The 15108-nt window shown below is 29.7% G+C and overlaps 3 protein-coding genes across 3 annotated transcripts; 2 read left to right on the plus strand and 1 right to left on the minus strand.

The window, feature by feature from the left end:
• Positions 1-1289: 1289 nt before the first annotated feature.
• PGO_111700 (hypothetical protein, conserved) lies at positions 1290-7402 on the plus strand (the record flags this gene model as incomplete). Its single annotated transcript, XM_028688508.1, has 2 exons — positions 1290-1408; positions 1705-7402. 2 exons carry the CDS (start codon positions 1290-1292, stop codon positions 7400-7402), a joined length of 5817 nt encoding a protein of 1938 aa, XP_028544309.1.
• A 1398-nt stretch (positions 7403-8800) lies between these two features.
• PGO_111710 (hypothetical protein, conserved) lies at positions 8801-9661 on the minus strand (the record flags this gene model as incomplete). The annotated part of the gene is made up of 1 exon (XM_028688509.1): positions 8801-9661. The coding sequence occupies one exon, from the start codon at positions 9659-9661 to the stop codon at positions 8801-8803; it is 861 nt and encodes a 286-aa protein (XP_028544310.1).
• A 3304-nt stretch (positions 9662-12965) lies between these two features.
• PGO_111720 (ATP-dependent RNA helicase HAS1) lies at positions 12966-15076 on the plus strand (the record flags this gene model as incomplete). The annotated part of the gene is made up of 2 exons (XM_028688510.1): positions 12966-14666; positions 14933-15076. 2 exons carry the CDS (start codon positions 12966-12968, stop codon positions 15074-15076), a joined length of 1845 nt encoding a protein of 614 aa, XP_028544311.1.
• Positions 15077-15108: the final 32 nt, after the last annotated feature.

Below are 15108 nucleotides of genomic sequence, written 5' to 3' on the forward strand. Positions count from 1 at the left end.
AGTCCCCTTTGGCTCCTGTTCCCGTTACTTCTCCCGCCTTATTTTTCTGCCTTATTTTTCTGCCTTATTTTTACGCCTTATTTTTCTGCCTAATTTTTCTGCTTAATTTTTACGCCTTATTTTTCTACCTAATTTTTACGCCTTATATTTTCGGATCTACTTCTTCCACTTTAGCTGCTTCGTTTTGCACATTGGTTAATCTTAAATTGACTTTTGGCCTATGGGTGACCGTAACATCAAGCAATCGCTTAATTATTTTTATCTACATAAAAAAAATATAATAATAATGATAAGCAATAATAAGCAATAATAAGCAATAATAAAAATGAAGTTAAGCAGCCTTTTAATAGTTCCCCGCTTTATTCCATTTTATTTCTACTTTAATGGAATTATTACCCAAACTTTTACAGCCAGAACATGCACAAGTGGTAAGCAATCCTCCTCATTGGCAATGATTTAAGGGCCACTTCTGTTCACTGGTGACTTCGGAGGAAGTAGTGAAAGTAATTTATGCAGTAGAAAGAGGAGGAGAAGAAAAAAAAAAAAAAAAAAAAAAAAAAAAAAAAAAAGGAAAAAAAAAAAAACTTCATTCAGGGAGGGCATTAAATAGGGAAAAAATACATCATTTTATTTTCATTTATTTTTTTTTTTTTTTTTTTTTTCTCTTTCGTTACTTTTCCTATATGTGCTTATGAGAATATTTTTTTGCCGCATGTTTATACCAACGTTCATCATGAAGCTATGCAAACCTTATAGTCCTTTTTTTTAAATTTATTGACATATAACCTCCCCCTTGCCCCTATATATAAGTATTTATGTTCCACATTTACATTTTACGAATTGGGGCAGAAAATGAAAGATATAAAAATCAAACACATAGAGGATTATTTTCCTGTTCGTTAAACCATAGAACAAGTAAAATTTTAAAGTTTGTGATTGCACGAGTGTTCCAACCCCAATGACTCACCAATAATTTGTGTTCTCATGTATCGATTTATAGATTCATGAGTGCATGTTCATGTGCCCTTGAACGTGTGAAAGTACTCGACAATGCATACGTGCATATGTAGAGGTTGCTTGACAGAAAATGTCTCCTCCTTGAGAAAGTCTTGAATCACGACCACGCCTTAGCGAAAACACATTATAATACTAATTATAGCTGAATCATAGCTGATTCGTAGCTGATTCGTAGCTGATTCGTAGCTGATTCGTAGCTGATTCGTAGCTGATTCGTAGCTGATTCGTAGCTGATTCCCAGGTGCATCCTATGAGATTACATAGTACAAATAATGGATTTTTTTACTATCATTTTTATTTTGTTGATATTATTTTTTATATTTGATTATAATTTTTGCTCAAAGGGGTTAGTTTTTTACATAGGAAATAAATCGTTAAGAATTCTCAAAGGGTAAAGACAATAAAAAATAGCAACATAAGTGCATTTATAGCGTCTCATATTTTTTACCTATTTATTCTCTCGTTTACACATCTTATGTACCATTTTATTTGTTTGTTTTTTTTTTTTTTTTTTTTTTTTTTTGTATACTCCACTTGACGCATACGAACTCGACTTCTTTTTCATGACACTCCTTAAAAAGTTCCTTTCCGATGGGAGATGAATATGTTGAGATATTTCTCCTTGTTTATTATTGCAAATGCATTCCTAATTTCACATTTCTCTTGATTCTCTTTTCCACTGAACAGATGCAATAGCTTAGAGAGAGTCTATCGGAGCCCAATTTATCTGATGCATCCGTTGTTGCAACAATTGTTTGTCCACATATTTTTTTTTTATCTAGAAAAAAAAAAGACATTTGTAAATAATATCATAAGGGGAAAAACAGAAGAAAAAAGCAGAGAAATAAAGAAAAGTTATGATGAGAAAAAGTGGGATGGAATAATACTACATGTTCTGCAATATTTAATAACAACTACAAGGGAAATTAAAAAATATATACAAAAGAAAATATGGCATATATTTTTTTTTATTATTGAATATACGGAAATTTACCAAAATATTTGTTTAAAACCGCATATCAATACAAGAGAAGTTCTTAATAATAACAACTTTGGAGTTGTAATAGTAGACTACTACTTACCCAATTGTACTGTCAAAAAAAAAAAAAAAAAAAAAAAAAAAAAAAAAACAAATTCAGATAATTTGAAAAACGATATATGTGATATTGATTTGTACGATTTGGTAAATATTAAACAAGAAAAAAAAATTAAACTTATTTTAATTGACCAAAAATGGAAAACAGCATTAAACATAGGACCCATAGATGATGTTGCCAGCGTGCGCTCCCTGTATTTACAAGATACTGTTTTGATTCAGTATTTCCAATTCGCGTGCATATTTAAGGAGGAATTTTTGAAAAAGTCAGGCGAATCAGATGGTAAAAGGGAACCCGATGGAGGCCAAGTAAAGGAGCAGACTCAAGGAAATTCGAAAAGTGTGAACCGAAGGAATTGTGAAAAGAAGGGAGGAGAAGCTGAAGAAGCAGAAGTGGAAGAAGCGGTAGTGGAAGAAGCAGTAGTGGAAGAAGCAGTAGTGGAAAAAGCAGTAGTGGAAGAAGCAGTAGTGGAAGAAGCAGAAGTAGAAGAAGCAGTAGTGGAAGAAGCAGAAGTAGAAGAAGCAGAAGTAGAAGAAGCAGATGGAGCAGGACAATCCATCTCATCAAAGAATAACCAAGTCCAATGTGACCACTTTGGAAGATGCAAGGAAAAAAATTATGATCTGTGGAATGAAAGTTCAGAAGAGTTAATCTTGCGTAACCATGCTGACAGGAAAGATATCTTTCAAAGACAGCTCGTGGAGATACCCTCAGATAAGAAAAAGGGTGAACAAAAAGAAGCATCCCGAACGAAAGAATCATCCCTAACGAAAGAGAAACCCGATGGTACCTACAGCAACGAGGAATTTTGCAAAAGAAACAAAAGCATCGTAGAAGACAAAATAAGAACCGATATGAATAAGTGGAAATACAAAAATATAAAAGGAATAATCGTAATTGTCCCAGAAATATATTACAATTATGTAAACATAGAAGAAATGAAAAATAGTATTCCCTTGTACTATGTTTTAGCTAAAGACGTCAAGGTAGATTCTTTTACCGTTATTGCAAAATTGTTGGGATACATCTGTGTGCATGTACATATTAACATCAATTTTGGCATGTCAATTCCCTTTATTTTTAGTAATAAAAATACGAACATATTGAATATTGCCAATGTGGAAAACAGAAATTTTTTTTACGACAATATGAAGAAAGAACACATTCAAGCAAATGAACAAGATAGGTTCCATTTTCAAGCTGAAGAAAGTGCACAGAAACAGGGGGATAAGAATGGAATATATAAGAGAGGTAGTATTTCCGATCATTCCTTTAATCTAGATTATCATAATAATGTGGAGAGAGAAATTGTTCACTATGATGAGAAGCACGAACATTCCCATCAACAAACCAAAAAGGGGATCGGTGTCAAAAAGAGCCCCTTATATGAGGGAGACTCAGAAGAAAAAGTAAAAACTTGCACAAATATAAAAGCTCGGGAGAATGATTGTGGAAATGATGGAAAATGGAACAATTCCCAATTGAGTTCCCCGCTTTTCTCATGTCCATTTTCCTTTTTCAATGACAATTACAATGATTTAAATATTGCTATAACGCACTTTAAGTATATTTTCAAAAATCACAATTTTGTTTTCGTAAGCTTCAATGAAGGCACAAATATTTTGTTACAGTACTTTTTAGAAAAAATATATAAAAAAAAAAAAAAAAAAAGTACAGGAGAAAATACAAAAATTCCCCATTTCAATGTACATAATGCAAGCCCTTATAAATATCCTTTATCAAATTATAAACCAAAAGAAACGAATGATAATGATGTGAAATTGGATCCATTTAAAAATGAAAGCAAAGGAGAAAAAAAAAACAAAAAAAACTCTAACATTGTGCAGACAAATAAAAGTGAAGATGAAAGCGAAATGATAAATCAACAAAGTTACAAAAATAATATTATGAATATTTTTTTTAAAGAAAAAAAAAAAGTAGAAATTGAGGATGAAAATATTAGAGATTGCTTTAAAGAAGTGAAAAAATGGCATATTGAAAATTTGACAACTGATATGAAACCAAAAAATAGTGAAAGTTCCAATATACAAAAAAAAAAAAAACATGTACAGACAGAAGAAAAGGGGAATATAGAAAGTACAACAAATGGTGTGATCAAAAATTTGAATAATCCTAAAGGAAATGGTAATGCACATGATGAAATGGCAGATATACCAGTTATACGTGTACATGGCGTAGATGACGAAATTGGGAATGTTATAATGACACACAACAACGGTAATGTAGTGAATCAATTCGATTCAGAGGGAGTAGTGGCTAAAGACAAGGTTGATGAACAGGGAGAAACAAAAAATTATTGTTCCGATTATGTAGATTATCCGATGGAGGGAAACGAAGAAGCAGACTTCAGACACACACAAGAGCGAGGAGAAGATAAATCTAATAATGAGGCAGATATTTTAGGAAAAAAAAAAAAAAAAAAAAAACATATAGAAAAAATAAAAAATATGAAAGAAAAGTGGAAAAAGAAAAAAATAGAATCTTTTATGAATATATCAAAATTAAATTTTTTTAACAAAAGCAAAGAACACATTTGGGGGAAAAATGATTTCATAAAGGAAAGCGAATTTAATGCAGTGACACCAACAGATGAAGATAGGGAGTTGTATGGAGATATATTTAAGTACAACTTGAAAAGTATCAAAAGTGACGAAAACAGTTGTAAGGGTAGCGCTGATTGCAGTAATTATGACTGCGTCAAACGACCAAGTATATATTTGGCCAACTTCACTTCATTAGATGGAAAAAAAACGAATAGTTATGAGGCTATCACCTCTATTACCACGGCAAACAAGGATTGTGAGGGTGCTCCAAATGGTGATCTGAATGGTGATCTGAATGACGATCTGAATGACGATCTGAATGACGATCTGAATGACGATCTGAATGACGATCCGAATGACGATCTGAATGACAATGTAGATGGAGAAAATAACAGGAGGGATATCTGCAAGATGGACCGAAAGAACGAGGAGGAAAATGAAAGAGAAGGATATAAACCGAACGAAGTTCCCAATTTGGAAAAAAATTCGGTAAAAAAAAAAGAAAAAAAAATGATGAAATTAAATGTTTTAGACAAATTCAGAAATAAAGAAACAAAAATGATAAAAAAAGGACAACAAGGAGAAGATGCGTCAGGCATTTCACAAAAATTTAGGTACAGTTTTTTTCGAATAAAAAATAAAATTACGAGCAATTTTAAAACATCTGAATGTAAAAAGCATCAACAAGAGAAAAAAAGTGTGGATAGAGATAAAATGATGATTCATTCATTTATTAAAAATAAAAATGCACAAATTGCAGAAGAAAACATTGATTACTCTTCTGATGCTTCTACTTGTGATGAATATGGGAAAAAAAACACAAAAGAAATCTGCCTATTAGTCAACTTTTCATACAATAATATGTTTGATATATTTAATTACCCTGATAATTTTACGGAAACGTCACAAAAAAAATTTTCCATAATTCATAAGATATTTTATTCTTTACATATATTTTTTAATTCATTTTCCACTTTAATAAAACAAAAGTATTTCTTCTCCTCTACTTGTGAGCTAACTAAGTTTTTCAAGGTCTCTTTATTTCATCATGCCAATTTAGAAGCACGAAGTGACTTTTCCATGGATGACAACTTGAAGTGTAGTTTGCTCTTTGGCATGCGAACTGGAGAATCAGCACAGAATTTCCAGTCAGCACAAAAATGCATTAAAGGGTTAGATAGTGGAGATGGGAAAATGGTATTAGATGAATACTTCTCAAAAAGAAGAAGTAACAACCAAAGGAAAAGTGAAAATTTTTGCTTCCATAATGAACCGTGTAATACAGGTACATTATCGCTAGTAGAAAATAATAAAGAGATATCTGTTCAGAATGATCGTACTAAAAGACACAATGACGAAGACCCTCTTTTGAACAACTTACACAGTAGTGACTTCAATAAAGATTGTAACAATCTAAATACATGGTGCAATCCAAGAACCAAAAAACGCTTCCTTAGCGTAAGTAAATACACATCATACAGTAATAATAATCACATTAATCATGTTACCAATTCTTATAACAAACATAACAGTGGCAATAACACTGTTCGCAATGAAACCAGTAACAGAAATCTTGATATTGATCATACGCAGCTTACAAGTGATAAAAATTATTGCCATATATTTAACAAAGCCAATAAAAGTCTAGAAATAGCATCAAATTATAGCTTCTTAAGAGAGGGTTACTTTTTTTCACAAAATTCTTATGATGATTTTCATCATTGGGGGGAAGAAAAACTTAATAGTGCTTATGTGTTCCCTTCAAATAGTAATAACGATATTGTGAAAAAGTCAAAGAAAGTGGCAAATGCCTCAAGGATGATGCTTGATCGAGACTTTCAAAAACAATTTTTTGAAGCAAATATATCATTAGAGGGTGACGAAAGCATAAGAACAGATGGAAAAATAAGTGTCAATTCTGTAAATTATAATTCTTTTTTCCACTTGGATAATTTATCCAATTTGAAGAAAAGGTCAAAAAGGGAATCAATTTTAAAGAATATGTACAGGTGTGTTAACAAAGAGAGTACGCAAAGCAATGAAGAAGAAATGAGTAAATGCTACAGGAAAAATACTCTATGTGACGAATCGTTCGAAAACGCTTTACGAGCTTATTTTAATATAAAAAGCATGTATGGCAAGTGGAAAATATATTTTGAAGAGAATAAATTTGAAGGAAATATGCAAGAAAAGTTTTTGTTTAATTTGTCCTTCATTTATAATGTTTATAATTACTTAATATGGATATATATATGCACTTATTTTAAGGAGGAAGCATATTTCAACTTTTGTGATAGCCATAAATTTTATCAATTTATGAAAGAAATAATTACTCTTAATGATAGAAAAGAGTTTAAAAGAAATAGCAGTTTTGTGTCTACTACTGACAAGTTTTTCACCATACCAAATTTTTTCCATTATAAGGATTACAAATTGATAAAATTATTTTTTTATTTATTACAAGATTCAGCTAATCAGTTCATTTCGAAAAATATCGAACATTTTCAATTTCCCCTAATTTTTATCTTTTGTTTGGATTCCAGAAATTTTCATTTTACACATTTTGATATTATCAAAATTTCAAAAAACAACAACCTTATTTATTTGTTGTATAAAAGGGGGAATGAGGGATTATTTTTGTCTGGTTTCAGGCCGTACATATGGATACACAAGGTCCTCTTTGACTTTGTAGAATCTTTGTTTTTATCGACATTTGATAATTAGAGAGTTTGGACTGGTAAGATGTGCAAACATAGGAGAAGCGCTGTGGAGAAGAAATAAAAGATGGAAAAAAGTGAAAAAAAAGAGGAATCTTCCTTTTTTTTGTGTATCAGATCCTGGCTTGTGTCAGATAAATATCCTTATATTTTCCTACTGGAGTATACTTTTTTACACACGCTTGAATTTTATTATTTTATTTTATTTTTTTTTTGTTGCCACCATAGGGGGGGGAAACACGTCGTCCTTCACCATTGTAATGCGTATTTTTTTTTTTTTTTTTTTTTTGTAATTTTGTGAATGAAACAACTATGCTTTTCATTTTTTTTTTTTTTTTTCTTCTCTTTTTCTTCCATTCTGTAAATGAAACAATTATGCTTTTCATTTTTTTTTTTTTTTCTTTTTCTTCCATTTTGTGAATGAAACAGTTGTTCTTTTCTTTTCTTTTTTTTCTCGTTATTCTCCGATCATATGTGTAAACTTTTCCGAAACTGCACCAAATCCTACTCCTCTCTACCCCTTTATCTGGGGATGAGGGGGAACAAAACTTATTAAAGAAAGCATATTGATGTGTATTAAATAAGGGTAAATGCACTATCTCATTTTTACCGCTAGTGATAAACAGTAGACTTTTACGTACGGTCTGCAATATATTATCTGAATGGTATTAAAATTGTGTATTTGTATCTGCGCTTCGGGTAAAATTTTGAGCAAAAATTGGTAAAGTGGAAAAAAAAATATACGTATATTTATGTACATAGGGGAAAGGTATAATACATACACTCCAAAACATACGTGTGTATACACGCATGTGTGAACCCACGTGATGAACCGATTTAACAATTTATCGATACGTAGAAAATAAAATGAAAGGGGGAAAAAAAAAATCACAATGAGGTAAAGTAATTTTGTTGATCACTGTGTTCGGCAAATGATAATGGGCAGTTTGCAGCTGGAGCCGTTCTTATGCACTCTGCATTTATCTGAGGAATGACATAAAAAAGCGCATATAATGTGTACATATACATATATATGTATATGTATACACGTCTAAATGGATGAAAACTCATCAGTGTGCATAAAGGTACACATTCCTTTGAATGTATAAATGCGGGTGGGGAAAAATTAACCTCAATCAGTGATCTTTTAACAAAAAAAATAAAATAGAAAAAGAAAATGGTAGCGTAAAGAAGTAACGTAAAATAGTGGAATAAAATAATGGATTCAAATAATGGACTTAAATAATGGAATCAAACAACGAAATAGAATAATGAAATAGGATAATGAAAAATAATACATTGAAATAATACATTGAAATAAAATAATGAAATAAGATAATGAAATAAGATAATGAAATAAGATAATGAAATAAAATATTGCAATAAAATGACGAAAGTAATAAGCTCAATTTTGGGACTTCATTTCGATAAGCCTTTGGGCAAACTTCTTGTGGTTAAAATTATCAGGGTTTATCTGGACAGCCTTATTCTGATAAGAAATTGCTTCATTTAGTTTGCCTAAGTTATCATAACACGATGCAATGAGGGATAAAACTTCGGTATGATTTGGCTCTATTTTAAGTATAGCCTCAAAATATGAAAGAGCAATGTTGTTATCAATATATCTGTACAAATTTCCTAATGAAAACAAAGTTGGAATATGATTAGGTTCAGCGTTGAGGATTATTCTAAAGGTATTAATGGCCCTTTCTGTGTCATTCATTTGTTGAAATAAAACCCCCTTTTTATATATATAATCAATTTTTGATGGATTATATGAACAAGCTTTGTCATAATAAAATAGAGATTTTTCTATAAAATCATGTATACAACAAAGGTCCGCAATTTCGTTATACAAAGAAGCAATTTTGTTATTTATGGAAATAGCTTGATTATTATCATTCGGTGAAGTAGAAACATGATTTTTTTCATTTTCTTTTTCTATATAACTATTTTTTTCCCAACTAGAATTTAATGATTTGTTTTTTGCTAATTCTTGTGGTCTTATTTCAAATTCGAGAACATTTTTATATATCCTAGAATTGTTTTCTTTTATTTTTTTTAACATTTTTAATGCTTTTAAATATAAATTCATTGCTTCTTTATAATTACAATTGCGTATTCCTCTTGCTTTTTTAATTACTTCCCGTATAGCATCTTCCCTACAATAATTGTCTTCTTCATCACTTGAGTATTTATCCCTGTCAAGCAATTTCATGCTAGCATAGTTGTAATATTCTAAATTTTTGCTACCAAATCCTCCCATTGTATCTTAGAGATCTACAAATTTTTTTTTTTTTTTTTTTTTTTTTTTTGTCTTATCGCTCTATCCAATATTCACAACATAAACCCTCTATTTGTCTATCTTTCGTCTATCTTTTTTATGTTTGATATTTTTTCTTATCTGTTTGTCACACACAACAGGCGTTACGACGGTCGTATGTTCTCTCGTTACTGTTTCATATACTACCTAAGAAAAACAGGAGTCAACCCCCCTTTTCATACGAAACATGTGCATACGTATGTACGTGTGCGTAAAGGCATATGAATACATATACACGTATTGTGATTTGATTTCTTCCCCTAGGGTTATAAGTTTTCACTATCTCAATTTTGACAATTCGGAAACGTTGCTAGTTTTATCTTTTCTCAAATCATTCTGTAAAAAATAAAAAATTGGAAAAAAAAAATAAAAAAAATCGAGAATGTAAGTAGAACGGCTTATTTTGCCTTTTGCTTATTTTTTTAAAATTAATCAATCATGGATTTAATGTGGAAAATATTTTTATGCAGTGGTGAGGAGACAAGGAATGTATTTGAAAATTCATCCTCTTAAAGTTTTGCTTATATTCTGTGTTTTCATATGTATACTTTTGTCATATTACGCGCGATAGCAAAAATGGGCAAATAACTTTTTGGAAATTTTGTGGGACGAAATAAAAATAAAAGATAAATAACTAAATAAACAGTTAAACAGTTAAACAATTAACTAAATAAAAAGTTAAATAATTAACTAAATAAAAAGTTAAACAAATAACCAAATATACAGTTATATAAATAACCAAATAAACAGTTAAATAAATAACCAAATAAACAGTTAAATAAATCATTAAATAAATAAACCGTTATTCGTTTCACACAAAATCTGGAGTTCATATCATTTACGCACTTTTATGCAATTTTTGTGCATACTTTGCACAACATTTCATAATTTTCCTCGTAGGCGTAAAACACCTCATTGCAGCGCGGTTAAGATTAAGTATGTATGCAAATAATACGCAAACTTATCAAAAGTGAAATAAGACAAATGAAAGCAGAAAACGTGCATACGGGAGTGAGTATTTACATATTTAAAGGAGTTTTTTTTTTTTTTTTTTTTTTTTAAATGTGCGAGAAGTGCATCACGTGAACAAATACGATTAAATATGAGTAACTGCAGGTAGCATGAATTTACACAAAAGGAAAAATATCAGAGATAAACATTCTTGTAGCATATATATAATGCACAAACATTTCCCAATCCAACCATGAGGAAAAATAACATGAGATACCCCAATTTATTTCATTTTTTCGAGTTTTTCAACTTTTTTTTTTTTTTTTTTATGCCATTTTTCCTATAAGAATGTCGTAGAATGCTCATTTCAGTAATCCTCTTTACGCTTGTGATAATTAGAATGCAGAATAATTCCCCTTTGTCTTTTTTCCATAAACATCACTATGCGAGTGTTAACTGTCTGGGCATATCGTTCATTATTTATTGTATATTAATAAAACATAGGGGAATATATGATATTGTGTCGACGAGAGTTTTTCTTTTTTTTTTTTTTTTTTTTTTTTTTCCACCTTCCCACAACTTTTTCACATGTACGTCTGTGTATACATTCACTAATTTACTTAAATCCCCTAATTTTTATAGTTTACATGGACTTTATCCTTTTAATATAATGACGTAAAATTAATGTCTGTGTGTAGGTTTTCTCCATTTGCAATTTTTATAAATTTTTTTTTTTATTTTTTTTTTTACTTCCCTAGAGTGAAGAAAGTATAATGTACTAACACGGATCATGTCAAAACAGATGTAAGTGTGCCTTTTAGGAATATATATATGCTTGCAACCATTAAAAATGAGAAATATGCATATATATTCCCCACTTTTATTTCAATATGTCAAAAAGAAAAATACATATATATGATAATACTTATCCAAATAAGTTTTTAAAAAGGGAAAGAAGGTTAGTAAAAATTTCCTGTTTTTTCTTTTTTTTTTTCATAATCTTATCATAGTCCCTTAAATAAGTTAAAAGACAAATTTATGTCTAATAGGTGTTTTATGAACAAATCATAATTTCTGCTTTATGAGCTATTTGGAACTTTCTTCACATTGTCAAAAAAAAATAACCTTGATCCACAAAAGAATGACATTTTATTTTATTTTATTTTTTTCCACTTTAATATAAAAAAGACTTGAAAGAGAAAAGTAAAAATTTGTTTTTTGATAGTAATGCCCCTTAATAATGAAGACGATTTTTTCAAAAATTAGTTTTCCTTTAGTCATATTGAAATTATTTCTTTCATAAATGTTCCCAACATATTAAGCATATTAAAATTGAAAATACCACTGAATTTTATATGATCTTTTTTTTCTTTTTTGATTCATCACATACGATGCACTAAATGCAAATCCGAGAATATTCCTTACAAGTTTGATTCTGAAAAGGCTGTGCTTAAATATAGACTGCAATCTGCAAAAAGGCCATAAAAAAAAATTTTCACTTTATATTATCTTTTTTTTTTCTTTTTTTTTTTTTTTTTTTTATTTTCCACTTTTTACCTCTTCTCGATTGTAACATTTCTCCCATTTTATAAATTCTCATTTTTGATAATTATTCAGTAACCTTATTTTCCCTCTCAACCGTTTTTATCATAATTCTTGTAGCATTAAAAATATTTTTTAAATAAGGAAAAAAACAAATTCGAGTTGAAAACACAATATCTATATACACTTTTTGCAATTTTTTTAGGAAAACCTTTTAAAGTTATCTTTTTATCAATATTTCCCATTGTTTTAATTTTTTCTCCTTCTGTTATTTAGGGTATCTATTTTTTTCCCTTTTTTCTTATCTTAATCCTTGTAAACATCAAATGACGCAAATCCGCAATAACCATTAGTTTTTACAAAAAATGAACAACCTCCCTTTTTTTCGTAAACATATATAATTCATTTGAATAAATTTTTTTAAAAAAAATGTAACCTTTTGGAAAGTAAAAAAAAAAAAAAAAAAAAAAAAGGAAGGAAGGAAGGAAAGAAAGAAAGAAAGAAGGAAAGAAAAAAAAAGGCGTAATCATTAAGATAGATAGTTACACCTTTTTTCAGCCAAAATTGCTACTTTGGCTTATTTCATTTTACCTATATAGATGCTAACGCATATTTATGCGTGCACCTGAACGGTCCTTCAAGTTTATTTACATATATAACAACACGAAGTAGTGTCAAGGGGAGAAACACAGTTTCGACAGTTCGAACATATCGGCCCTACCCCATATAACCATTACTAAAAGTGAAGAAAATAATGGATAAGGAAAAAACAAAAATGGAGGAATGTGACCACACGGATAAGGATGATGAATCTGTTAGTGACGATAACAATAAGAAGGACGAATCTGAAAAAGGGGTAACACTAAATACAATGGAAAAGAAAAGAGGTGAAAAAAGAAAATTGAACATTATTGAGGACAAAAATTTAAGTGGTAACGAAATAGGAGACGAAATAACTTGTATGAATAACTTAGAACATATGGGCAGTGCCAATAGAGAGTCTGAAGAATGCCAAAGCAATGAAAATGAATGTAAATCGGGAAGTTCGAAAAAGAACTCGGATAATTGTTATGAAAAGGAAAATGCCGATGCAGATACAAATCCAGACCCAAGCACAAATTCAGATGAGAAGCTTAATGCTGCATCAAATGATATCTCCAATGAGAAAAGCAAAACTACAGAGAACAACGCACCCACACTTGATATTGAAAAAAAAGAAACATTTTACAGTCAAACAAAATTCGAAGAACTAAACATATGTGAATCATTAAAAAAAGGATTAAAGGAGCTAAATTTTGTAACCCTAACAGAAATTCAAGCCAAATGTATTCCACATTTTTTAAACGGAAAAGATATACTAGGAGCAGCCAAAACTGGGTCAGGAAAAACCTTAGCATTTCTTGTACCATCCATAAACATTTTATATAATATTAAATTTTTACCAAAAAATGGAACAGGAGTATTAATAATATCTCCAACAAGAGAACTATGTCTTCAAATATATCAAGTATGTAAAGATTTATGCAAATATATTCCCCAAACAAATGGGATAATTATCGGTGGAACAAGTAGGAATGAAGAAAAAAAAAAATTTATTCATGGCATAAATATATTGATTGCAACACCCGGTAGATTACTAGATCATATGCAAAATACAAAAGAATTTATTTATAAAAATTTAATATCCCTAATTATAGATGAAGCCGATAGATTGCTTCAAATTGGTTTTGAAGAAGAAATTAATTTAATTATAAAAAGACTACCGAAAAAAAGACAAACTGCCTTATTTTCAGCTACTCAAACAACCAAAGTCGAAAATTTAATAAGGCTTTCTCTTCAGAAACCTGTATTTATAGAAGTAACAACTAAAATTGCCACTGTTGAAAGATTACAACAAGGATATGCTTTAGTTGATGAGGATAAAAGATTTCTTTTGTTATTTACATTTTTAAAAAGAAATCTTTCGAAAAAAATTATGGTCTTCTTTAACAATTGTATGTCTGTTCAATTTTATAACGATTTGTTAAATTATATTGATATACCTACCTTTTGTATTCATGGAAAAAAAAAACAAAATAAACGTCTTAAAAGTTTTAACGAATTTTCCTCAGCGCAAAGTGCTATTTTATTATGTACAAATGTTGCTGCTAGAGGATTGGATATTCCTAATGTTAATTATATTATTCAGTATGACCCCCCAGATGATTCCAAAGAGTATATACATAGAGTAGGTAGGACATGTAGAGGAAAAGATTCAAGTGGTTCTGCTATCATATTTCTTATGAAACATGAATTAAAATTTTTAAACTATTTAAAATTTTATAACATCCCAATTAATCAATTTTCGTATGACCCAAGTAAGCTCATAAATGTGCAATCGCACATACAGTCCATTGTTACTAAAAATTTCCACTTGCATAAGATGGCACGGGATGCCTTTAAATCATATTTAAATGTAAGTTCGTGCACAATGTGTCGCACAAAAAAAAGAAAAATAAAATAGAATGTCCCATTGTTATGTGTACATTTTTTTTTTTTTTTTTTTTACATACAGTTGCTTTTAAAAGAATTACTATTCTGTTTGTTACAAAATTTTCGATCTGTCGTGTTTACATGTGTATGTGTGCATACGTAAGATCCATTATACATCAAGATACACATATACACATGCATAGATAATAATTCGGCATAATATGTCTATTACTTTGTTTCTTTCTTTAGGGTTACATTACCTATGCACTGAAGGATGTTTTCGACGTGAACAATTTGAATTTGCTCTTGACTTCGAAGAATTTTGGGTTGGAAGTTCCACCAAAAGTTGATTTAAATTTAAAATTAAATGTCAAAAAAAGGAAGTTTAAGTAGGAAAAAAAAAAAAAAAAAAAGGCGGGGAAAGT

This window comes from Plasmodium gonderi (assembly GCF_002157705.1).
Source record: "Plasmodium gonderi DNA, contig: Chr11, whole genome shotgun sequence".
Lineage (NCBI taxonomy): Eukaryota > Apicomplexa > Aconoidasida > Haemosporida > Plasmodiidae > Plasmodium > Plasmodium gonderi.